The sequence below is a fragment of the Pongo pygmaeus genome, chromosome 2 (genome assembly GCF_028885625.2).
Source record: "Pongo pygmaeus isolate AG05252 chromosome 2, NHGRI_mPonPyg2-v2.0_pri, whole genome shotgun sequence".
Taxonomy (NCBI): Eukaryota; Metazoa; Chordata; class Mammalia; order Primates; family Hominidae; genus Pongo; species Pongo pygmaeus.
The window spans coordinates 137,714,105-137,739,694 of record NC_085930.1 but is presented as its reverse complement, the minus strand read 5'-3'; the positions used below and the strand labels follow the sequence as shown (position 1 = coordinate 137,739,694).

Below are 25,590 nucleotides of genomic sequence, written 5' to 3'. Positions count from 1 at the left end.
CACTTCCAGCTCCTTCCAAGTCAAACGAGGTCGCCTCGCTCTTTTGCTTTATGTGAATTCCAAGAACACCAGACATATCTGTAGGTACAAAACCACAAAGCTAAATAGAAGACTGTGGGTTTTTTATTTGAATTAATCAGCCTTTTTGAGTCAGGAGATGACAGTTAGTACTTTAGTCCTGCTTAGGCAGCCACTGTGGTCCATGGGAATAAAGACCAAAATAGAAAACACTCCTCACTTCATTCATTGACATTTTATTCTTTATCTCTATCCAAAATGTACTCAGGGAAGCTCATGATTAATCACTGTTGTACACAGTTAAAATAGAGGAAAAAGAAGATTTCAGAAAGGAAAAGAGGGTATTGGGAATCAGGGGTAATACAGTTATTAGAAGTGAGTTTTACATGTGACTCTGAGCTCCCAGAAAGACAAAACAAAAAAAAGAAACATAATGAATTTTAGCATTCTCATTTTCTAATAAAAAGCAATGTACTCCTTTGTTAAGAAGTACACAGCACAGGCTGGGTGCAGCGGCTCATACCTGTAATCCCAGCACTTTGGGAGGCCAAGGCTGGCAGATAGATCACTTTGAGCTCAGGAGTTCGAGACCAGCCTTAACAACATGGCGAAATCCCATTTCTCAACACACAGACACACACACACACTAGCCGGGCACAGTGGCTCATGCCTGTAGTCCCAGCTACTCAGGGAGCTGAGGCTGAAGAATCCTTGGGCCTGGGAAGTGGAGGTTGCATTGAGCCCAGATTGTGCCACTGCAATCCAGTCTGGGCGACAGAGTGAGACCATTTAAAAAACAAACAAACAAAAAAAAGAGGCCGGGCGCAGTGGTTCACATCTGTAACCCAAGCACTTTGGGAGGCCGAGGTTCATGGATCACTAGGTCAGGAGATCGAGACCATCCTGCGTAACATGGTGAAACCCGTTGTCTACTAAAAATACAAAAATTAGCCGGGCGTTGTGGCGGTCACCTGTAGTCCTAGCTACTTGGGAGGCTGAGGCAGGAGAATGGCGTGAACCTGGGAGGCGGAACTTGTAGTGAACCGAGATTGAGCCACTGCACTCCAGACTGGGCAACAGAGCAAGACTCCGTCTAAAAAAAAAAAAAAAAAAAAAAAAGAGATACACAGCGTAGAGGTCTAGGATGAATTGATTGCGGGAATGCTTGAATGCAAGTCCCTTTCTTGTCCTCTTATGATTGCTGAAGATGGCACAAATTTCATGCATTTCTTCCTAATTCAGCCACACAATTCCCTGGCTCTTGATTCCAAAATTCCACAAAATGCTTTGCCAATAGCCAAATTTATTCATTTGCCTGACTCATTACACAGTAAGTGGAGACTCTGGAAGGGGCTCTGGGTGCCCTCATTTCCTCTCTGGTCTAGGTTCTCAGTTTTCTTAGGTCAGTGCAGGGTACCCCAAAATAGGGGAAACCCAGAGGGATTATGTTCCCTTTGCCTTCCAGTAGAAACAATGTGAAAGAGGCAGGAAAAGCATATTAAGATCCTTGCTCTAAATATAGGCCCCACAACTCCTTACACTTATGTCAGTTACCTAAAGCCATAGATTAAAGCAGATAATGAAATCGTGGGGCCCACCCTGGCTCTCTCCAAGACAATGGAACAGAGATGGAATTTGATGGTAGTGTAAACACAATGTGGCTGGTATCTCCCCTCCCAGGAATCTCACTTCTCTTAGAGTGATATCTTCTAGCCACCCTGAAGTTCAGACCTGATTCATTCCATGGCACAGATTTAAGACGTGATTATCATGACAGGCCAGAGGGAGAAAATGTGATTGAGATATTGGCTAGGTGGATAGCAGCTCCTGGTACACCTGAGTGATTACCTACTTAGTTAAAAAGTATATGACCCATGTCAATTTCTCATCACTCCGCAGTCATATCTCCAGGCTGTGCAAAAAACAACAACAACAAAAAATTGGGCTAAAAATCACCAACAGTAGCAGGAAATAAGCAAGTAAACCAAGATTCAGGACTTTGGTTATAGATACCACATGTTCATATACGCATGCATTGACAGTAGGAATACTTCTAGGGCTTGGAAATAAATCTTGATGTCTCAAGGCAATCAAGTTTTACGCTACAAGGAGGAAGAAGAACTAGACCTGAGAGTAGGGGTCCATAAACTCTCTGACACTGTGCACAATATTTTTTACATGGACATATAAGATTTTCACTCAGGAGTGGCCCATAGTTTTCCCCTGAATCTCAAAGGGATCAAGGACCCCAAAAGAAGTTAAGAGCCACAGTCCTAGAGCATTGCAGCTGAGAAAGGCCTTTGTGGGAAGTAGTTCAACCTCCCATTCTACAAATGAGGAAACTGAGGCCCAGAGAGGTATAACAGGTATCTCAAGATTACACAGTTCATTAGTAGCAGAGCTGAGCCTAGGACCCCTCTCTGTATCTCTCAGTGCTGTCAAGAAAGGTTTTTGAAGAAAGGAAAGTACTGGCATGCTCTTTAAAGCAATGCACCCTAATTCCTTATGGAAAAACATTTTCTAGAACCGTGCTATACAATATAAATATAACATGAGCCACACATGTAATTTAAAAACTTCTGATAGTCACATTACAAAATAAAAAGAAACAGATGAAGTTAATTTTAATAATATATTTCAGTAAACCCAATATATCCAAAATATTACCATTTCAACATATAATCAATGTAAAAATTATTAAGATTTTTGCATCATTTTTTCTATACTAAGTAGTCTCAATCCAGGGTGTATTTTACACTTACTCCACACCTGATTTGGATAAACCCATTTTAGGTACGGGTGTCTGGTAGCCGCCATACTGGGCAGCCCATGTACAGGCTGTTTCCAGCCCCAGCAAGTGAATGCTTTATGTCCCTTGTTTGATTCCACAATTCTTTCCAGGAGCCGGGTGGTATCTCCGGTGATAGATGTCATTGACTGGAAGACTTTCCAGTATTACCCCTCAAAGGACCTGCAGCGTGGGGTGTTGGACTGGAAGCTGGATTTCCACTGGGAACCTTTGCCAGAGCATGTGAGGAAGGCCCTCCAGTCCCCCATAAGCCCCATCAGGTGAGTCCCCATTTCACACCTGCTTTGCCGTTGCCTCCTCAGGATGGACTCTGCAGCCTGCCTGCCTGGGGTCTAATCCTACCTCCACAGTTTCCTAGTAAATTACTTAATGTATGCCGCGGTTTCCTTATCAGTAAATTGAGAGCAATCATAGTATTTACCTTATAGGGTTGTTGTGAAGATTGAATGAATTAATATGTGAAAAGCACTTAGAGAGTGCCAGGCACCCAGATGTAGGTGCTACCACCATTATATTGTTGTATTCATAAAGTTCTGACAGGGTCTTCCAGATAGCATCAGTTAATGCCCTAGTGTGTGGCAACCTGAGATGGAATCTTGGCCCAACTCTCTCATCAGGTATAGTGTGAGTTCCTCAGGTCCCGTTTTAGCAAATAGGAAGAATTCAATCAGGTGAATGCTAAGAACCATAGGTCTCAAATATATCCTATTGTATGGGTCGCTTCTCACATGTTTGGTTTTTGGACAACTCTTCTATTTAAGTAGAAGTACTAGATACCTTATGCATAACAAATCACCTCAAACTTGGTGTAAAACACAGCCATTTTATTAAGCTCATGAATTCTGTGGGTCATGAATTCTGAAAGGACACAGTGGGGTTGGTTGTCTGCCTCCATGGTTTCTGGGGTACATAAGGATTTTTAAAGTTTCCCAACACTATAGAGCCAATGAGAGGTGAATCCAGAATTTAAACCCAGACAGCCAGGCCCTTGAGATGACTGCTTCACTGCTATGCTACATTTTAAATACAAGGCCACAGTTCATTATTCACAACTGCAAAATCCAAAAAGCTCTAAAAACCAAGCATTTGTTTAATAATTTATTAGGCAGCAGGCCAGATGCAGTGACTCATGCCTGTAATCCTAGTACTTTGGGAGGCAGAGGTGGGCGGATCACTTGAGGCCAGGAGTTCGAGACCAACCTGGCCATCATGGCGAAACCCCATCTCTACTAAAAATACAAAAAAAATTAGCTGGGCATGGTGGCACACTCCTGTAGTCCCAGCTACTTGGGAGGCTGAGGCACAAGAATCACTGGAACCCAGGAGGCAGAGGTTGCAATGAGCTGAGACGACACTACTGCACTCTAGCCTGGGTGACAGAGCAAGATTCTGTCTCAAAAACAAAAACAAAATCATTAGGAAGCAAAAGCTGCCCTGAACTGACATGGGGTGTCTGCTTCGGCCTTATTTATACCACTTACTGCTTACTGTGAAAATATGTGTGTTTCATCAAAGAAATATTAGTATATTTGACTAAAGAGTGCCGGGCAGACCCCACTAGGACTGATGTGTAGTATGCTATGTATGTCCCTCTTTAAAGTCCAAAAAATTCTGCATTAAAAAACACACTGGCCCCACAGGTGTCAGAAAAGGAATGCTGAACTTGTAACATCAAAATCCAGTGAGCATTTAAAATGTGGCATGCACAGAGCTACATATTTTACATGGCTTACCTTAGTCATCCCCCAAAACCCAATTATGAAACACTATTTTATCCCCAATTAGAGGTGAGGAAGCTGAGCTCAAAGACACATAGCCCACCTAAGATCTTACAAATTAGGAGTGGCAGAGTTGGAAATTATACCGAATAATCATTACAATATCAGTTTTTAGTATTTTGGTATAATGTAGAATTTTTATAACCTAAAGGCCAGTAGCTTTGTTAATGCATTACTATTTCTTTGGTAATTAAGAAAAATCTGAACTCTTAGTCATTTACACTTTGAAAAATTCCCAGAGTTTGGCTGCATTCAAATTTGTTCCTCCTAGATGAAGAGACCTTTTTCAAAAACCTTCTGACTACATCTTTCTCTGTTTAAAATCCCTCTGAGGGATATTATGATCTTAATTCCCTTATTAAAGGTTTCTAGCTTCTTGTGTTTATAAATCATGTATTTTTCCCCTAGGGCAGTGGGGACTTATCTGCTTCCAGGGTCCCTGGTGGATTCATCATAGAATTGGGAAGAGGGTGGATGGTCATTATGAAAACAGAAGAGGGTGAGAAAGAGAAAGGAGGAAAGAGCCTGACCATGTCACTGTGTCAGGCCTGGTGCCACCTCTCTTAGGGTACCTGGTTTTAACCAAGACCTTCTTCCCAAACATCTTTCCAGAGGGACTCAAGCCAGAGGGCAGGGAAGTCTCAGGTGTGGTCCCTAGGCCCTCTCTAGGAGCAGTATCTGAGGACAGAGTATAAAAGGCCTAGGCAAGAATAGCTCTGTTTCCATCAAACACTGGGATTTCTGACATCAGGGCTCTGCTCCAGTCTTGCAATTAAAAACATTGCATTTTACCTGAGCCTAAAGCCTGTTCTCTCAGCCACTGGAGCTCCCACCTGGGAAGCCCCAGCCCCCAGCCTTGCCTGCTGTGCTCTGGGTTCTGAACTGCAGTGTCCTGCCTGTCTTCTGTGTCCAGGAGCCCTGTGGTGCCCGGAGAGGTGGTGGCCATGGACAGACATTACTTCCAAAACACTGGAGCGTATGACCCTCTTATGTCACTGCGAGGTGGTGAAAACCTCGAACTGTCTTTCAAGGTATGTCCTGGACCAAGGGAGAACAGAGGTGGGATCTCTGGAGTGGTGTGTATGGTCACAGCTCAGAGGCAGGCATTAGAAACGTCACTGGGAAGGAATGAAGCTGTGGGAAAATTATAAAGTCATTCCTGTGTTGTATGTCAAACCTCCCATTTCTCACAGTTTCCCATCTCTCCTGTGCTGTAGCTTGGTTTCACTCTCAGTGCCTTCAAAACCTGCTTCCAGGAATGGGCACACTCTCAGTTATTTTAACTTCTGTGCAGAGATTCCAGAGGCTCTCATACATTCTCTATTCATAGCACTCTTAGCATCTTAGTAATTTTTTCATAGCACCCATAGTCCAAAACAAATACCCAAAGTTCTGTGTATTGAGTAGTTTGGTCCAAACAATTTAATACTTGTCGTAAAAACTTAGCACCTGTTGGGCACCACACAACTTCAAACCTTGGAGTCACCCTCATTTCCTGTTCCACATTGCTTTCTAGCATGATACTTGCTTTTTCTTCACAGTATCCTCCGAAAACCCAACACCAAAAAAATATTCATCATCAAAAGTGCAGAGATCTAATGCTGAAAGTGTGAATTACCTGAAGCTTATATTCTGCATAAAGTCCAACAAATGTCACCAAGTTTCTCTCAAAAATTTAACACCAGACCCTATGAGTTTGCTGTGGCACCCTGGGGCACCTTGGCACATAGTTTGGGAACCCCAATTTTGGTGTTTCCATTCATATGCTGCTTATCCTAGGACCGCTTCTACTTTAACCTTTATCCCCAAATGTGGAATGAAAGGCTTCCTGCCAAATGAACTCCAGCCATTTGGGAGTGGGAGAGCAGAGGGAAATTTCTTGAAATAGTAAAGACTATGTCTCAGGAAAGCTTGCTTCTGTCTCTACTACAAACAGCTTCTGGTGCCTTTGTAGCACACTTCACAAGCTTTGAGATATTCCCGGACCACTGGGATCATCTTTCTCCCCGAGGAAGTTTCCTTTGGAGAATAGGGGTGCTAATTCACATGCTACATCTCTCTAAGTGCTGGATCTGCATGTGTTTGAAGGGCAGCACATTCAGGTAGTTGCATGGCTGTGGCCCTCTTGTCCTCATTTTGGGACAACTACCTCTATTATCTCCACCCTGTCACTCCCCCGCCCAGAACTTCCAAATCTGGAAACTCTACTCCACCCTGAGGACCATAATCATCTTCACCATTGAATGCTCACGATTTCCTGTGCATTTTGCCAGCCCCTCATAGACAGGGCTCCCTATTTCCCACCGTTCTTAAAGGTGGAATGCTGAGATGTTTATCTTTTCCCTTCGTGGCAGGCCTGGCTCTGTGGTGGCTCCGTTGAAATCCTTCCCTGCTCTCGGGTAGGGCACATCTACCGAAATCAGGACGCCCACTCCCCCCTTGACCAGGAGGCCACCCTGAGGAACAGGGTTCGCATTGCTGAGACCTGGCTGGGGTCATTCAAAGAAACCTTCTACAGGCATAGCCCAGAGGCCTTCTCCTTGAGCAAGGTAAGGAGAGAGCCAAGTGGGGCTTCTGTGTCCAGCACAGGGCCATTAGCAGGAGGTGGGCCAGGGAGGGCTCCTTTCTCTTGCCTGGAGGGGAAAACAGGAGATTCTGGCTTGAGCTTCCCTCGAGCTGCCCTATTTCAAGTGGCTCCTCCACCTGGTGAAGCTGTCCTTTGTCTTTCCAGCTTCTCCATGGGACAGCACAGCTGGCCTTGGCCTGAAGCTCCCTAACATCTATGGGATGACATCTATGGGATGGGATCCCTCACCTGGGGCCAGGGAAGGGGTTGACACAGAGAAGCAATGAGATAGGTCTCCAAGGCCAGGTCTCCTTTCATCCTGAGCAAAGGGCTCAGGGCTATGAAATGATCCAAGACATGAAACAAATATTAAATATAAAAATAGAGTCCAAAGGCCGGGCGCGGCGGCTCATGCCTGTAATCCCAGCACTTTGGGAGGCTGAGGCAGGTGGGTCATGAGGTCAGGAGATCGAGACCATCCTGGCTAACATGGTGAAACCCCGTCTCTACTAAAAATACAAAAAATTTGCCAGGTGTGGTGGTGGGCGCCTGTGGTCCCTGCTACTCGGGAGGCTGAGGCAGGAGAATGGCGTGAACCTGGGAGGCGGAGTTTGCAGTGAGCCAAGATCACACCACTGCACTCCAGCCTGAGTGACAGAGCGACTCCATCTCAAAAAAAAAAAAAAAGAGTCCAAAAAAGCCACAGAAAAATAAAAATTTTAAACATTTAACGAAATGTCCACAAACAGCACATTATCAATTGGTCAGCGGCTGCTCAGCCCAGTCCTTCCAGATTGACCCATAAATGCTGTTTAATGTGGGAAATGGGTTCACATTAATGCTTGCTGTGCTAAAAGTGGGGGCTCCAAAGACAAGATTCCCAGGACCAGGACCCACAACAGTCCTGGAGCAGCTCCCACAAGCCCCTTAGCAGCCCACACTGCTGGGGTATGAGTTAGATGTGAGTTTGCATGCCACAGATGAAGCCTAGGCCCCTTAAATGGAAGGTCATGCCTGAGTGCAGGGCCAGCCTGACAGGGAAGCCCCATAGAGCGGCCCCAGTGCCTCCCCTTCTGCCCTGGTCCTCAAGGCTCTGCCTCCTCCCCATTCTAGATCCAATCCTTTCACTAAGTGGGAATAGCCTCCAGGTCCTGGGATGTGTTAGGGCTCCACGAACTTCAAGGATCTTTGTTTCTTTAGCTGGGGAAAGTGTTAATAGTACACAGAGTCCTGGGACTCAACAGTAATTCCCAAGGTCTAGGCAGGCTAGAGTCTCCTCTTGGACCCCGTCGGTTAGTCACACCATTACACAGAGTGGCACTGGCTCCTTTCCTGGTGCAGGAGAAATGCTACTAACAGCAGCCTCCTTCGTTCCTCCAAGAAGGCATTGGGATTGAAAGGAAAACTCTCACAAGGACCCAGCTCATTTACTAGCTAGCATTTTTGTTCTTCTTTAGTCTCCTTCTCCATCTCCATCTATGGGAAGTGGAAGCATGTGTCCAACTCTAGACACCAATCTAGAAGCTGTATAGTCTGATGGTTAAGCCCATGGACTCCAAGAACAAGATGGTCTGGGTTTAAGTATCGGTTATATGATCCGAAAGTTACTTAAACACTCAGTGTTTCTGCTTCCTCATTTGTTAAGCTTTCTGTCTGTTGTTAGGATGAATAAATATGTTAATAAATCCAAAGCACTTTAGACGAGTGCCTGGCACTGAGTAAGCCCTGCTTGTGTGTTTACTATTAATACCATCATTATTGTCATGGCTACTAATGGTCAACAAAGGTCAACCAAGCACCTGCTCTGTGCCAGGCCCTGGGTGGGTCCTGCAGGGGACAGAGAACCATACCTAATGCTTATCAGGTTCTTGGTGGGGCAGGAGCTCCTCTGGAAGAGATAATGTTCACAAAAGTGAGAGTGATTCATCCTAGACAGGCTCATGACAGACATCTTTTCAGGGGAGGTCACATCTGAAGAATGGCTGAATGGGTTCAACTCAGACATCCAGAGGAGGAATTGGGAGAAGACTCTGGAGCCCCCGAGGGTCAGGCTAAACAGTTTAGACTTTATTCAATTAGCAATGGGGAGCAAGTGGCCTTCTACAGAGTTCTGTAGAGGTCCACAGAGCTTCTCTGGTTTTTAATCTCTTGGGTTTCTTTTGGCCAAACAATCTATTTTTCTCTCTTGGGATTTAGTATTAGCTCTTTGCTTTCAGAGGACATTTTCTTAACATTGGCACAGACTGCATTTATAAAGAACTCTTAAAGAAGTGTTAAATATTGCATAATTTTTGATGCGCCAGACTAACTTTCCACCAGACAGGCTCATTAGGACATGGCATGTTGGCTGTGGCCAGCCTAATGCAACAGCATGCAAATTATTTACAGAACTTCAACCTTCTTCCCACATTGGTTGGTGCAATTAGAAGTGCCTGTGAATATATACTTTGTTCTAGACAATTACAGAAATTGGGGACTGGCGTGATTTTTTAGAGCATGACTGGTCTGCTTTTGGGAAAATCCAGTTTGCTTGTCCAGATGGTGATTGCAGGATTTTTTAAGTGCTTGTTTGTATTCACCCAAGTCCTTCATTCTATAAAATAGAAAACTGAGGCCCCATGAGAGGGTGAGTTGCTAAAGAGAAGTGGGGAGAGAACCAGAAGTAGAACTAGAACTAGTCCAACCTTTTAGTATTTTTTCTCTTTTAGCTCTCTAACATCGAAACAGTAATCCTCAAATGTAGACACCATACTTTTCCAGAAATAGTTGGAGGTCCATAAATAAGCTATCCTCTATAGTTCTGTCTGAATTTGGGGGAAGGCAGGGATGTACTTGGTATATAGAAGGTGCCCGTCTGGGTGCAGTGGCTCATGCCTGTAATCCCAGCACTTTGGGAGGCCGAGGTGGGTGGATCATGAGGCCAAGAGATCGAGACCATCCTGGCTAACATGGTGAAACCCTGTCTCTACTAAAAGTACAAAAATTAGTTGGGCGTGGTGGCACGTGCCTATAGTCACAGGTACTCAGGAGGCTGAGGCAGGAGAATTGCTTGAACCCAGAAGGCGGAGGTTGTAGTGAGCTGAGATCGCGCCACTGCACTCCAGCCTGGCGACAGAGTAAGACTCCGTCAAAAAAAAAATAAGAAGAAGAAGAAGAAGGCACTCAATACATGTTCCACAGACTTACAAGCTCAAAAAGGGCAGGAAGAGTATTTATTCTGCTGACCTTTAAATCTCCAATGCCTAGTTAAATTCCATGCACATAGTAGGTGCTCCATAAACATTTATTGGTGGAATGGATGGATGGCCAAAAAATTTATAAACCTGAGATCAACCTTTGGCTCTTGTTATCAGTGGTGAATCTATATGGTTCTGCAGCAACCTCAATTCTTGCCTTCTCAGAAGAAAGAATTCAACTGAGGGGCATAAGGCAGAGTGAGGGACCAAAGCAAGTTTTAAAGCAGGAGTGAAAGTTTATTAAAAAATTTACCAGGAGCTCAAGACCAGCCTGGGCAACATGGTGAAACCTTGTGTCTACAAAAAACTACAAAAATTAGCTGGGTGTGGTGGTGTGCACCAGTAGTGCCAGCTACTCGGGAGGCTGAGGTGGAAGGATGGCTTGAGCTACAGTGGTGGAGTTTGCAGTGAGCTGATATCACCCCATTGCACTTTAGCCTGCGAGCCAGAGCAAGACCCTGTCTCTGAAAAAAAAAAAAAAAAGTTTAGGGCAGGAACCAAAGGAAGTAAAGTACATTTGGAACAGGGCCAAGTGGGCGACTTGAGCGATCAATCAAGTGCGCGGTTTGATCTTTGACTTGGGGTCTTATACATTGGCATGCTTCTGGGGGCTTGTGTCCCTTCTTCCCTGATTCTTCCCCAGCGGGGGCTGTTCCCATGTGCAGTGGCCTGTTAGCCCTTGGGAGGGGAGCATGCGCAGTGTGTTTACTGAAATTGTTCGCATGCTCACGTGACGTTACCAGTTGCGCATTCCCGGAGGAAGGTCATGTACCAGTTAAACGCCACCGTTTTGCCTCTTAGTGCACATGCTTGAGCCCACTTGCCCAACTCCTGAGATCGTATCGGGAAGCTGATCACCAATTTCAGGTTTTTCTATCTGTTGGGAGACCGCCTTTCCCTGGTGCCAGCTGCAACTAATTATTATTTTAGAGAGACAGTTAACAACTGCCTAACCAACACCTGATGGTGGCCTGACATCCCTGGAGGTTGGGAGGGGGTCGGGGAAAGTCCTCTCCTGCTCTGCTCATGTCTGACTAGCTACCTAATATAACACTCTGACCTCTTAGAAGCTATTGACCCTGGGAAAGTCATTTAACCTCTAAGAACTCAGTAACTGTTGTGAGTATACTATAAAATGAAATGTGAAAGAGTGCTTTGGAGAATAAGTGCTAGGCTTACTTTCATAAAGTCTACAGGTGAGGTACCTTTTTCTTCTTATACCCATTTGGGTGTCCGTTCTCTGATTCACAGATGTCCACTTTGTTCATTTGATGACATTTGCAAGGAGAATGGCACTCTTACTGATCAGTGAGAAGACCTTTAGCAGAGGGCTCCTTTTATTTCTCTCTCTTTTGAACATTTCCGTTAATTCATGCTTTGGAAATGTCCTATCACATACTTTGATTTCAAGGTTTCAGTGACATTCCTACCTCCCTGAAGGTATTTGATAGCATGCATTTACTTTAAATTTAAATAACCAAAAGTTAATTTTGCCCTAAAGATTTCTATTTCTCCATCCACCCAAAACCCCCCAGGGATTTTGAGAGACAGAAATCCTGGGCACCCAAAAGACAAGGCCAGAGTTTTGCTGCTTGGGGGGCTGACATTTCCTTGTTTTCTCTTCTCTCAGACATAGTTGTACAGAAGGGAAAATTCACTGTCAGCCTGCCCCTCATTCAAGGTCAAACAAAGATTGGGTAGATTTATCAGTTTATCTCTTTATCAAGAAAAGTAAAGGTGATAAAACTCACATGAAGAAATGTTTCTGTTTTGGTAGCAAAGTCCAACTCTGGGAAAGGTCTAGGGAGGTCTCAAATAAACACAAAGAATGCCAAGAAGCCATCAAGAAACTTATACTAATTTACTTAGAGGAAAAAGTAATAGATCCCCTTGGTTTCATGGTGGGTAAATACGCTGAATAAACAAGAAATCCCTGACTTAGAGAAGTTTTTCTCAAACTTTGTGTGAAAAAGGCTCACCAGGAGAAATGGTTAAAATGCAGATTCCAGGGCCTCCAACCCAAACAACTGTATCATCTCTGGGGCAGGGCCCAGGAATCTACATTTTTAACTAGCTCTGTGGCATTTCTCAGGCAGTTGCTCAGGGAATCACACTTTGAGAAGTGTCTAGAGAGAATTTCAGTACAACAGACTTACCACATTTCCAGCTGAAGTCTAAAAGAGAGAGGGAAAGCAGAACCAAACCAATTGTACTTCAGACAGCCTGGTGGACCCGTGTCTTACTGTCACATTGGAGGCCATCAAGTGGGAACTCTCACATGGCCGGCTTGCTTCCTCTCTCCATGCCAGGAAAGGGTTCTCTCTTTTTTTGTCTGTGGTCATTCCAACCCATCCTTGTCACCTCTCTCTTCCCTAAAAGTATCCAAGATTTGGTACTAAACTTTTGGGTACAGTTCTTTGTATCATCAATATGGCCAAAAACATTAATTTGTACTAGTGTTAAGGATTTGCCTTCATCTCCATCCTAGGACAATTGTAACATAAAGGAGAATCTCAAAAAGAGGAGATAGTGTAGCCCAAAAGAATGATTCATTAATGGTACCCAGAGGTGAAGAAAGATAAACTTACCTTGCCCTAACTCCTAGCCCACAATTTCCCAGCCAACTTCATCTCGATTGCCTATGGGTCAGTTCCTGACTCCATGAGGCCCATCGTGGTTTCTCCTTACACCAACCTAGGTGCAAAGCCCCACCATTTTGCCAGCTTCTGCAGAAAAATCATTAAAGCACAGATATCATAGACTCTCTCTCTCTCTCTTTTTTTTTTTTTTTTGAGAGGGAGTCTTGCTCTGTCGCCCAGGCTGGAGTACACTGGCACAATCTTGGCTCACTGTAGCCTCTGCCTCCTGGGTTCAAGTGATTCTCCTGTCTCACCCTCCTGAGTAACTGGGATTACAGGCATGTGCCACCACACCTGGCTAATTTTTTGTACTTTTAGTAGAGATGGGGTTTCACCATGTTGGCTAGGCTGGTCTTGAACTCCTGACCTCAAGTGATCCACCAGCCTCGGCCTCCCAAAGTGCTGGAGGCGTGAGTCACCACTCCCGACCTATTGTAGTCTTTATAGACTGGAGATTTGAGGGATTGTTGGAAGGGGCTGATATCACTTACAGTCTTGCTGGTTCCACAACTCTCTGTGGGGAAGATCTGTGCTAGTCTATCCCTTCCAGACCTTCTTCTCCCAACACATGACCCTCCCCACTGCAGCCCTGGAGAACTGTGGTCTTGGCCCCTTCCTTCTGTCCTGATCCTTTAGCTTCTTCCCAGCCACTCCATCCCCAACCATGTGAATTCTGGGCAAGACAAGCTTTCATCATCCTGTTTGTGTCTTTCTCCTCCCCAGGCTGAGAAGCCAGACTGTATGGAACGCTTGCAGCTGCAAAGGAGACTGGGTTGTCGGACATTCCACTGGTTTCTGGCTAATGTCTACCCTGAGCTGTACCCATATGAACCCAGGCCCAGGTTCTCTGGAAAGGCAAGGCATGACCCAGGGAAGATGGGGAGGGAGAGGGAAGCTTCCCGAGACAAGAACTAGATGTTCAGCTCTTCCATGTCCCTGGTCAACCATTCACGGTTTAGCAGGGCCTCAGAGGCCTTGGGTCCATCCCATGCCTCCATGCCAGTCTGAGGAAGGTGGCTGGGTTTTGCCCCATTACCCACCCCAAAGCACCTCCTTCAAGAGGCCTGTACCTTAGGGTCAGTGGCTTCAGCTTTACCACACCGGTTGTTGTGGCCTGAACAATGCGCCGTGGGCTGCACTCCAGAGAATACAGCAAAGGAATGGTGTCTGGCCGAGGGTGTCTTTACAGTGGAATCTGGAATTCACTTCTGTGTGTGTGTCCACTTTCAGCTCCACAACACTGGACTTGGGCTCTGTGCAGACTGCCAGGCAGAAGGGGACATCCTGGGCTGTCCTATGATGTTGGCTCCTTGCAGTGACAGCCGGCAGCAACAGGTGGGTAGTCAGACTTCTCAGGATGGATCATAGCCCAAGAAGACTTGAAAGTGGGTGATATTTTTCTGGGATGCCCCATACTTCCCTTTGAGGTATCTTCTTTCTGTGGTCCCATGTCCCTTGACTGCCATGGTCCCTCACTGTAATGACTCATCACAGCTCTCCTCACCTCACCTCCATCTGTAAGCACAGACATGGGCCATTGTCAGAAAATAAAAGCATCTTAGTTAAAGGGAAATGGAGAAGCTGTTTGGCCAAACTTTTCATTTGACAGCTGAGAAAACTGAGGCTTAGGGTCACTAGCCCAGGGATTGCAAACTCAGAAGCCTCCAGGATTCAGGCAGGGTTCAATTGTCCCAGGACTGATGAAGAAGATAATCAAATCAGGATAAGGATCTAGAGAAAACAGGGTCATCCCAGCCTCCAGCACCATTTGGTCATTAGGAAGGTCTCCTCATATCTTAGGAGTAATTATTCTCTTCAAAATTTTCATCATGGAGTAACTGCCCAAAGTGGTAGAAATCCTCCACCGATGCTAGCTGAGGGCTGGTAGGTCCACTTCTTTTCACAACTGGATGAATCAGAAGTGGATGACAAACTAGAAAGCCTAGCTTGTCCCCAAGTCTCTCTCTTTTCAGGCTGTGATAGGGACTTTTAAGTTATCACATCCCAAAGGCCCCTAATAAAAACAAACATCAAAGTATAATTTCCTGGAGATATTCACTGGATGAGAATCAAAGATCCTGGGGGCAAAAGACAGCATCTCTCTGAGGGTCTGTGGTCCAGCCCTGCATGGAAGGCTGGCTGAGGCTGGGCTTGGCAGTGCAGGCCCTGGGTTCCTGGAGGCAGGCTGTGGGCCTGCAGACATGTGGGAGGGAGATGCTCAGGATCCATCCAGCCTCCTTTGGCTCTGCCCTTTACCAATCTCCTAGGACATACTGATAGACATTCACACCTGGCACAAGGGATGCAGACATAAACATCAAGTGCTGAGTGAAGAAGCCACATGGTAGGGTGAAAATTGTTCAAGCTTTGCAGTCAGACATAGCTTGGTTTGAATCTGAGCTCCTCATTTTCTAGCTGTGTGATCTTGGCAGGCTTCTTTAAATCCTGGTTTCCTTGCCTGCAATTAAGAATAATGCAGCCTCTACAGAGATTATTCTGGGTTTGAAAAAGAAGAATAAAAAAAAATAAAGAAACAAAAGAACAATACAGCCTCCTTCATGCAAAAGGAATATTAGCTCTTTCTTGTTCTTTTTTTTTTTTTTTTTTTTGAAATAGTAAGGACTTTAGGATCCTGCAATATTGTAAACTAGATAAGTTGAAAGCCCTTCCCTATAAACACCTAGATAAGATATGCTGGATAAAAAAATATGAAACACTCTTTTTCATGAATAAACGAGTTTATAAGAAAGAAAGGGAAACCTCCAGGGGTCAAAAAACAAGAGGCAACTGAAAGTAGAGGAATTGGACATGGGCGAAGCTGCCCTACCAAGTGTGAGGGATGGTTACTATTAGCCCCAGGAATCTACAGCTGTTGGCTCCATGCAAGGGATAAGTGACGAGAGCCCACCTTCAGCCCATGAGAGATGAGAAGTCAGAAATGACACTTCCATAGCAAGCCAGCTTTGACCTTCAAAGGGTAACCTGTCCTTGAAAAGTTTGACTAGAAATACCCACCCCCTGCCACAGGAAAATTGTAAGAAGCTTGTCCCTACAGGGGCTTTGAGTAGAAAACAAATTATTCTCCCCTGAGAATTTTTAACCACAAGCTTGCATCTAATATGGGCTTAGGTTCACATGTGTACTAACTGTGTAGCTTGGGAATCCTCAAGCAGGACAGGCTATCTAATTGCAGGGTCCAGTGCAAGATGACAATGTAGTCTTTAATTTGACAATTATTAAGAATTTCAAGACAGTGACAGCAGAGCATTAGATCAAGTTTATTGAACCAAGAGTATTAAACCCATCTAAGCATGAGGCCCCATGTGACTGCACAGGTCACATACCCATGAAGTTGATCCTGTCTGTAAGCCACAAAATTAATGTAAAAATGGGTTCAGGCTGCATCTGACAGAAACAAACAGAAAATAGTCTTTCCAGGACATGCCTTCTAATTAATCCTCACAGATCCTCACAGTTAAAGCCCCTCTCAAAGGTGTGCACAATCCAACACTACAAAACACTAGAGGAAACAATAACCACGAGTGAGAGCCAGCAGATACAACAAACTGCAGGAAAATTAGTTTCAGGAGCAGGTCAGGGTTCTCCAGAAAGACATCAACCTGGGCTTCAGAGAGGTTCCTCATCTGTGCTTTCAACAGTCTACTAACAAAACACACAGCACTTTTTATGGCCTCACCTATGATACAGTAAATAAAGTAACAGAGAAACATGCCAGAATGTGTAAATATGAATGTAAGAGCAGCTGGAATGTGGGGACTTCAGAGGCTATGACTAGTCTAGCAACATGTTTTTGGACTTGACCATGAGATATGGTCTTGCTGACCCCGATAGAATCTGAAGATTGCCCCTAGACCTCAGCTCTATAGTGGGTTCCTCTTACCTCCTCTACAGCTTTGGAGAGGATCTCTTTCTAGCTGTGCTAACAACCATTGCTTCTGTCACAGTACCTGCAGCACACCAGCAGGAAGGAGATTCACTTTGGCAGCCCACAGCACCTGTGCTTTGCTGTCAGGCAGGAGCAGGTGATTCTTCAGAACTGCATGGAGGAAGGCCTGGCCATCCATCAGCAGCACTGGGACTTCCAGGAGGTGAGTAATCTGTTCAGGAAGAGCCTGGTAGTGCTGCTGGTCAGAAGGAACTGCTGGTTGGCACTGCATCCTGGGCTCTTCCAAGAGGTCAGGTATTAGGGACCTCTGCCTCTGCTTTTGAACTTAGTGGCTGGGCAGTAAGGCCTCAGGGGGAGCAAAGGCAACCCAGCAGCAAAGTTGGCCCACTGGCATCTTCATGTGTTATGATTTGCCAGGTCTCTGTGTAGCTCTGATGCTGGTCATTGCAGAGAGAGGGATCCGCCTCTTTTTGAAGTTTATTGGTTCAGTTCACAAGTAGGATGATGAGGCATGTTACAAGGAGCGTTCAGCCACCTTGGTGGTGTGGTTTTAGGAGCAATTCAAAGTCCCTCCCCCCATCAAGAAACGTTAGATATAGATGTAGATGTAAATATATAGATATATAGATACCACTTTCTTCCTTTTAATGCAAATTCCACTGTAAGTATTTCATCATTTTAGTAAAATTTTGACCCCTATTACCCTGGGGGAAAGAAACTATAGATCCTTTCCAGAAGTTAGGGAGGAAATAGGAGGAACGTCAGTACTTAGGGAGAGTAGGCAGGTCCCATATACAGAATCGGGATCGGAAGATGGCAGTATCAACACTGTGTCCATACACAGCTTTTTCTCCACTTCAAATTCTTCCTGAAATGAGTTGGGGTATTAACATACGAAGAAATAAATACACACCTTTTAAAAATTTCTTTTCTTCAACTTCTGCTGGGGAATAAAAAGGATAAAATGACTAAGCAGAATCCTGTGCATTGGTACTCTTAAAGCAGGCTGTGAAAGAAGAAAATCATATGATAGAAAACTTAAGCTAAGCTCACAATAAGCACTTGAGAACAAAACATTTGGGGCTTTGGTGACCAACTGAAGGCAGGACTCAAGGGGCCCACACATGCTCAAAGAAGTCTTTTTTTTTTTTTTGAGACAGAGTCTCACTGTTACCCAGGTTGGAGTGCTGTGGTGCGATCTCGGCTAACTGCAGCCTCTGCCTCCCAGGTTTAAGCAATTCTTGTGCCTCAGCCTCCTGAATAGCTAGGATTGCAGGTGTGAGCCACTGCACTTGGCTACTTTTTGTATTATTAGTGAGATGGGGTTTTGCCATGTTGGCCAGGTTGGTCTCGAACTCCTGACCTCAGGTGATCCGCCCACCTTGGCCTCACAAAGTGCTGGGATTACAGGTGTCAGCCACCATGCCTGGCCTCAAGTCTTATAAGTCAAGTTAAGGTCCTTTATAAATGATCATAAAGTATTTTTCTAAGCACGTCCTATGAATAAGATACACTTTAGAAACAGCATTTAAAAATAATAAGTAAAAGATTAGGGAGTAAGATTCACCCAGCATATTTCAGGTATTAATAAATAATACTTCTAAAAGTTATTATCATTCAGCCAGAAAAAGGAATGAGGTACTATTCATGGTGGCACTGTTTACAACAGCCAAGAAGTGAAAGCAACCCAGGTGTCCACCATGGATGAAGAGAGAACAAAATGTGGCATACACATATTATTCATCCTTAAAAAGGAAGAAAATCCCATCACCTGTTACAACACGGGTATATCTTGAGGACATTATGCTGGTGAAATAAACCCATCACACAAGCACAAAAACTGTATGATTCCACTTATATGAGATATCTAAAGTAGTCAAATTAATAGAAACAGAAAGTAAAATAGTGGTTACCAGGGGCCGGCAGAGGAGGAGAAAAAGGGAATTTGTTTATTAATGGTTACAGAGTTTCAGTTTTACAAGATGAAAAAGTTCTGGATATCTGTTTCATAACAAAGTGAATATATTTAACACTACTATAGTAGGCCATTCTTTTTTTTTTTTTTTTTTTTAAGATGGAGTTTCCCTCTTGTTGCCCAGGCTAGAGTGCAATGGCAGGATCTCGGCTCACTACAACCTCTGCCGCCCGGGTTCAAGCGATTCTCCTGCCTCAGCCTCCTTAGTAGCTGAGATTAAAGGTGCCTGCCACCACGCCCAGCTAATTTTGTATTTTTAGTAGAGACAGGGTTTCCTCCATGTTGGCCAGGCTGGTCTCGAATTGCTGACATCAGGTAATCTGCCCGCCTTGGCCTCCCAAAGTGCTGGGATTACAAGTGTGAGCCACCACACCAGGCCTATTAGGCCATTCTTGCATTGCTATAAAGAAATAATAGAGACTGGGTAATTTGTAACAAAAAAGGTTTAATTGGCTCATGGTTCTGCAGGCTGTATAGGAAGCATAGTAGCATCTGCTTCTGGGGAGGCCTCAGAGAGCTTTTACTCATGGCAGAACATGAAGTGGGAGCAGGCATATCACATGGTGAAAGCAGGAACAAGAGAAAGAGAGTTGGGGAGGGGGTGCCACACACTCTTAAATGACCAGATCCTCAAGAACTCACTATCACGAAGACAGCACAAAGCCATGAGGGATCTGTCCCCATGATCCAAACATCCCCCACCAAGCCCCATCTCCAGCACTGGGAATTACAATTCAACATGAGATTTAGGTGGGGTCCAACATCCAAACTATATCAACTACTAAACTTTACACTTAAAAATGCCTAAGATTGTAAAAGTTTTGCTATGTGTTTTTATCACAATTTTTTTAAAAAAGAGACCAGGCTCAATGGCTAACGCCTGTAATCCCGGCACTTTGGGAGGCTGAGGCAGGCAGATCACGAGGTCAGGAGTTCGAGACCAGCCTGGCCAATATGGTGAAACCCCGTTTCTACTAAAAACACAAAAACTAGCCAGGTGTGGTCGTGCACGCCTGTAGTCTCAGCTACTCAGGAGGTTGAGGCAGGAGAATAGCTTGAACCCAGGAGGCAGAGGTTGCATTGAGCAGAGATTGTGCCACTGTACTCCAGCCTGGGCAACAGAGAGAGACTCTGTCTCAAAATAAATAAATAAATAAATAAAAGAAAAAAAAAGAAAAAGTTTTGTGGTACAACATGGATGTACCTTAAAAATATTACACATGGTGCCCAACACTTTGAGAGGCAGAGGTGGGTGGATCACTTGAGGTCAGGAGTTTGACACCAGCCTGGCCAATATGGTGAAAACCCATCTCTACTAAAAATACAAAAAATTAGCCAGGCATGGTGTCACATGCCTGTAATCCCAGCTACACAGGAGGCTGCAGTAGGAGAATCGCTTGAACCTGGGAGATGGAGTTTGCAATGAGCCAAGATCACACCACTGTACTCCTGCCTGGGTGACAGAGCAAGACTCCTTCTTGGAAAAAAAAAAATTACACAAAGTGAAAGAAGCCAGTTACAAAAGGCCACATTTATATAGTTCCATTTATACGAAATGTCCAGAATAGGAAAATCCATAAATATAGAAAGTAGATTAATGATTAGTTGCTGGGAGGAGGGAGGAATGGGGAGTGACTGCTGATGGGTAGTGGGTTTCTTTTTACAGTAATGAAAATATTCTGGAAGTAGATAGGAGTGAAGGTTGCACAACTTTGTGAATATACTAAAAACCACCAACTTGTGTACTTTAAAGGGGTAGTATTATGATCTCTATACTAGTCTTGTCACACTGCTATAAAGCCATACCTGAGACTGGGTAATTTATGAAAAAACAAAAAGAGGTTTAATTGACTCACAGTTCTGCAGGCTGCACAGGAAGCATGGCTGAGGAGGCCTCAGGACACTTACAATCATGGCAGAAGGCGAAGAGGAAGCAAGCCCCGTCCTCACATGGCAGAGCAAGGGAGAGAGAGAGCGAAGGAGGAGGTGCTACACACTTCCAAACAACCAATCTTGTGAGAACTCTATCAAGAGAACAGCAAGGGGGAAGTCTGCCCCATGATTCAATCACCTCCCACCAGGCCCCTCTTCCAACACTGGGAATTACAATTCAACATGAGATTTCGGTGGGGACACAGAACAAAACCATATCAATCTCAAACATTAATAAATGAATGATGAATAAATAAATAGGCATTTTCAGCATTGCTGGTTAAGGTTGTTAAACTTTTCATAAAGAAATTAAATTTTCTTAAAAAGGAGAAGGTTGGATTCAATATTAAATCTGGTGATTTTGAGCAGGGAATAGCCATGGTCTTCTGAACATGGCTGGTTTAGGCCTTCAGTATATCCTAGAGGTCTTGCTCACTACCACAGCCTGGTAACAACAGTGCCCAACTGCAGGATTAACAGAAGGTAAAGTGGATTAAATCGTTTTGAAAGCGGAAATTTACAACTACAGTGATAACAATGAATGTCACAAATACAGCATAAAGACTGAACATGCTCTGGGAATTATACTAACCATAACTTTCTAAGAAATGGTGCAATTACACAACTACAATAAAGATAATTGGATTAGTTACCCCTAAGGTTTTGAGTGACATCCAAATTTTAAGGCTACCTAATTTATATTTTATGTTGATCAAAATACCACAATTCCTTTCCAGGCCAGTTCATACCATCTGTTATTCTCTTAATGGTTAGCGCAAATCTTAAAAATATTTTCTTTTGCTGACTGATTGTGGGGGACTGGTTTTCTTTTCTTTTTTCTTTTCTCTTTTTAGAATGGGATGATTGTCCACATTCTTTCTGGGAAATGCATGGAAGCTGTGGTGCAAGAAAACAATAAAGATTTGTACCTGCATCCGTGTGATGGAAAAGCCCGCCAGCAGTGGCAATTTGACCAGGTCAATGCTGTGGATGAACGATGAATGTCAAAGTCAGAAGGAAAAGAGAATTTTGGCCATCACAATTCAGCTCCAAGTGAACTTAAAGAGCTTATATATTTCATGAAGCTGATCCTTTTGTGTGTGTGCTCCTGGTGTTAGGAGAGAAAAAAGCTCCATGAAAGAATATAGGAAGTTTCTCCTTTTCACACCTTATTTCATTGACTGCTGGCTGCTTTAAAAAAAAAAAAAAAAAAAAAAAGGATCCATTGTACTGTTGTCTTCATCACTGGGAAATGATTATTACATAGTACAGAAGATTCTTTGTTTTTCTCTGCTGAGCACTTAACAATTGCTTTCTCTCTGGCCTGGACATTCTCTGGCAGCACCTCCAGGATACATAAATCCAATGGATCAATTTATTTGTCTTCAAATGGCCTTAACTTGGATTGTCTGTTTGGCCAACCATGAAAATTAAAGAGTGAAGCAGATGTAATGGCCTGAAACTCCAAAAACTCTGAATTGGGTTTATTAGCACAAAGGTTGTGTTCATTTGTTGAGCCATATCTCAGAAGAAGGAAAGGAAGCTACAGAGAGGAGGTTTAGGATTGGAGAGAAGATGCAAGAGCACTTTGGCCTAATTCTCCAGCTCAACCCAGAAGCTGAAAAGCGTCAAGAGACCTGAGAAGAGACATTTTCATGTTAATGAGAATTTCCCCCATTATGGAGAATTTCCTTCCTACTGAGAATCTACCTCTATTCCCCCTGCCCTAGCTCTTCTCTAACTTGGTTAACCATAACCATAACCAGATTCCCTTGCAATCGATTTCTCTTTAGTCGTTGGTGTTAGAAGTACCAGCACAATTTGAGCATTCCCATTAACAAAGGTGTTCACAGTTGAGAAACTCTCCTGCCGGGCGCGGTGGCTCATGCCTGTAATTCCAGCACTTTGGGAGGCGGAGTTGGGCGGATCACCTGACGTTAGGGGTTTGACACCAGCCTGGTCAACACTGCAAAACCTTGTCTCTACTAAAAATACAAAAATTAGCCGGGCATGGTGGCGCATGCCTGTAATCCCAGCTACTTGGGAGGCTGAGGCAGGAGAATCGCTTGAACCCAGGAGGCAGAGGTTGCAGTGAGCTGAGATCATGCCATTGCACTCCAACCTGGGTGACAGAGTGAGACTCCATCTCAAAAAAAAAAAAAAGGAGAAACTCTCCTGATGCCCTGTTACAGGGTTTGCACTGACTGGAGCAGAAACAGCAACCTTTCTAAAAAAGCAAACCTTTTTCCTGGGAGGAAAATGCCAGAGCCTGAGCCAAAATTCTTATGACAGGTAACATTTGGTTGTTAATGTCCATGAGAGCTGACAGGGCCATCTCTGAGCCCGTATAACTGTCTGGAACCCCCAAATGTGTCCACAGGTTGAATATCCATGAGTGCGGGAAGAACACGGCTCATCTGGAGCATAGCTGAGGCTAGTAAGAGCTAAATGACTTTCCTTGCTATGACTTAGCTTACCTAGTTCAGCCGTAAGAGTTGCCGAATGGGATGGGTTCTGCTATTTAATAAACACCATTCATATTCATTTTTCCCCAGATGGAGTTACCTACCTTTCCACATGGTCAGCTTAGAAATCTCCCCCTAAAGATGCTAATCTCCTTTGGGCTGTCTCAGAACACAGTATCCTTCAAATAAGAAAAACTGAGTGGGAAGTGCAGTGTTTCCAAACAATACCTATCATAACTACGTATTCATTGTCTACCTGCTAAGTCAAGGGTTCATAACTACGTATTCATTGTCTACCTGCTAAGTCAAGGATTCACTGCATTTCTCCTTCCTCAGAATACACTCTGGACCTGTGCTGTCTAATATGGTAGCCACTAACAAAATGTGGCCATTTTAATGTAAATCCATTAAAATCAAAGAAAATTTAAAACTCAATTCCTCAATTGGACTGGCCACATTTCAAATGCTCACTAGCCACCTGTGGCTAGGGTCTACTGTATTGGCGAGCACGGATATAGAACATTTCATCACAGTTCTGTTGGAACAATCTAGATAGATTCATTATCCCATCTAGAGAAGAGACTTTAGCCACTGTCTTCTTGCTTCAGACCCATCTATATTTAAAACAAATTTCCCTAAATCCTGAGACTGAGACGGAGCTAAAAATTCTCAGATGGGAACCATATAAATGGTATTAGTGGCTGAAGAAAAAACATTTTTCAAGACCTCTGTTTTTTAACTGAACTTTATTATTGGCATTGTGGGTCTTTGAAGTTGCTGGGATAAATTAATATAATTAAATAAAAGACTGAATTCAATTGCGTAAGTTGTATTTGGTGGCAATTAACAAAAGGACCCAGATGGCTTATTGCCTAATTGGTTGAACAAAGCAAGAATGTGGTGTTTCTTGCTTCCTTAACCAGCTCCATGATTTATTACTTTATTACAGAAGTGGCTGTCAACTCAGTCCCTGGCTGGTACTTACAGACCCTTAATTTAAATAAAACAGATGCCTCCATTTAGTTCTAGAAGGACCTTCTCCTTTAGTGTAACTAAGTGTTCAAATTCCCTTCTTCTCTATGAACTCAGCATTCATTTTATCCATAATGATCAATTTAAAAGTAGAGAAACTTGTCAGTTGAGAGATCTTCTTCCCAAGAGATTGGTTTCACTTGTCTACCTGAATTTTGTGATTGGATTTTGTTGTTTGTTTTTTAAGATTGAATTTTGTTACCACCCCCACCAAGTTCATCATCATTATTAACTATCCCACTGGGGAGAACAGAGAGAAGTGTCCAGCCAGCAGTCTAGAGTCCCACACTCTTCATGCTACATTACAACAGTAAGAGCAGATAACCTTCCTGGAGAGGGCCTGACCTGTTTCCTCTTTGGTTTCAATGCCATAGATCCCACCGGAAAATTCAGAATTCCAACTAACAAAGACATGGTGGTTGAAAAGTCCTCAGTGACAATAATGATGGCACCACTGCAGCAGAACTTGACATTTTGGAGGTCATGTTATTGTGCTTAATGTGAAGGGGTTCTATTTTCTACTGAAAGGCTATGAAAAAGCCAGTTGGACACCAAGTGATCTGTGACCAGTCATCAAATTTGGACAAACAAAATGTGAACAAGTTGCATTTTTGAAAAGCATTCAAAAAAAAAAAAAAAAAAAACAAGGATAGTGTACATAATATGTAGAGTTGTGCAAACATTGTGCAAAACATTGATACGGGCTGCCTTGCTGGGCACAACTATACTTATTATGTACACTATTTATGCTTGTTCTTTAGAAGTTCTTTTAAAAGTGCAAATTGTCTGTGCTCACTTTTGGGCAAAGCCCAAAGCACCTACAAGTCCTGCCCCGATTATTCAAATACCTCGATTTGGGCATATTTCAAATGATATGTCAAGCACAATAACCAAGGAGGTGCTATTTCCAGAATTCTAGACCCCTCTACCATTCCTGTATTAATAATAGTCCCTCCATTGGATAAAGAAAATGTGGCACATATACATCATGGAATACTATGCAGCCATAAAAAAGAATGAGTTCATGTCCTTTGCAGGGACATGGATGAACCTGGAAACCATCATTCTCAGCAATTTAACACAGGAACAGAAAACCAAACACCACATGTTCTCAGTCATATATGGGAATTGGACAATGAGAACAGATGGACATAGGGAGGGGAACATCACACCGGGGCCTGTCAAGGGGTGGGTGGGGGGGCAAGGGAAGGGAGAGCATCAGGACAAATACCT

General features: G+C 43.9%; 1 protein-coding gene across 8 annotated transcripts in view; it reads left to right on the top strand.

Annotated features, from left to right (window-relative positions):
* Positions 1 to 25,590, top strand: part of GALNT15 (polypeptide N-acetylgalactosaminyltransferase 15) — a 72,781-nt gene that overhangs the window by 31,365 nt on the left and 15,826 nt on the right. For 4 of the 8 annotated variants that reach the window (XM_054483165.2, XM_063661278.1, XM_063661279.1 and 1 more), the window contains exons 4-9: positions 2,920 to 3,087; positions 5,519 to 5,636; positions 6,960 to 7,154; positions 13,770 to 13,901; positions 14,277 to 14,381; positions 17,012 to 17,155. In XM_054483165.2, coding sequence (XP_054339140.1) covers positions 2,920 to 3,087; positions 5,519 to 5,636; positions 6,960 to 7,154; positions 13,770 to 13,901; positions 14,277 to 14,381; positions 17,012 to 17,155 — 862 coding nt within the window. Of the gene's footprint in view, positions 1 to 2,919; positions 3,088 to 5,518; positions 5,637 to 6,959; positions 7,155 to 13,769; positions 13,902 to 14,276; positions 14,382 to 17,011; positions 17,156 to 20,786; positions 24,144 to 25,590 lie in introns of those variants that run through there. The other 4 variants (XM_054483161.2, XM_063661280.1, XM_054483160.2 and 1 more) reach the window with 3 other exon arrangements.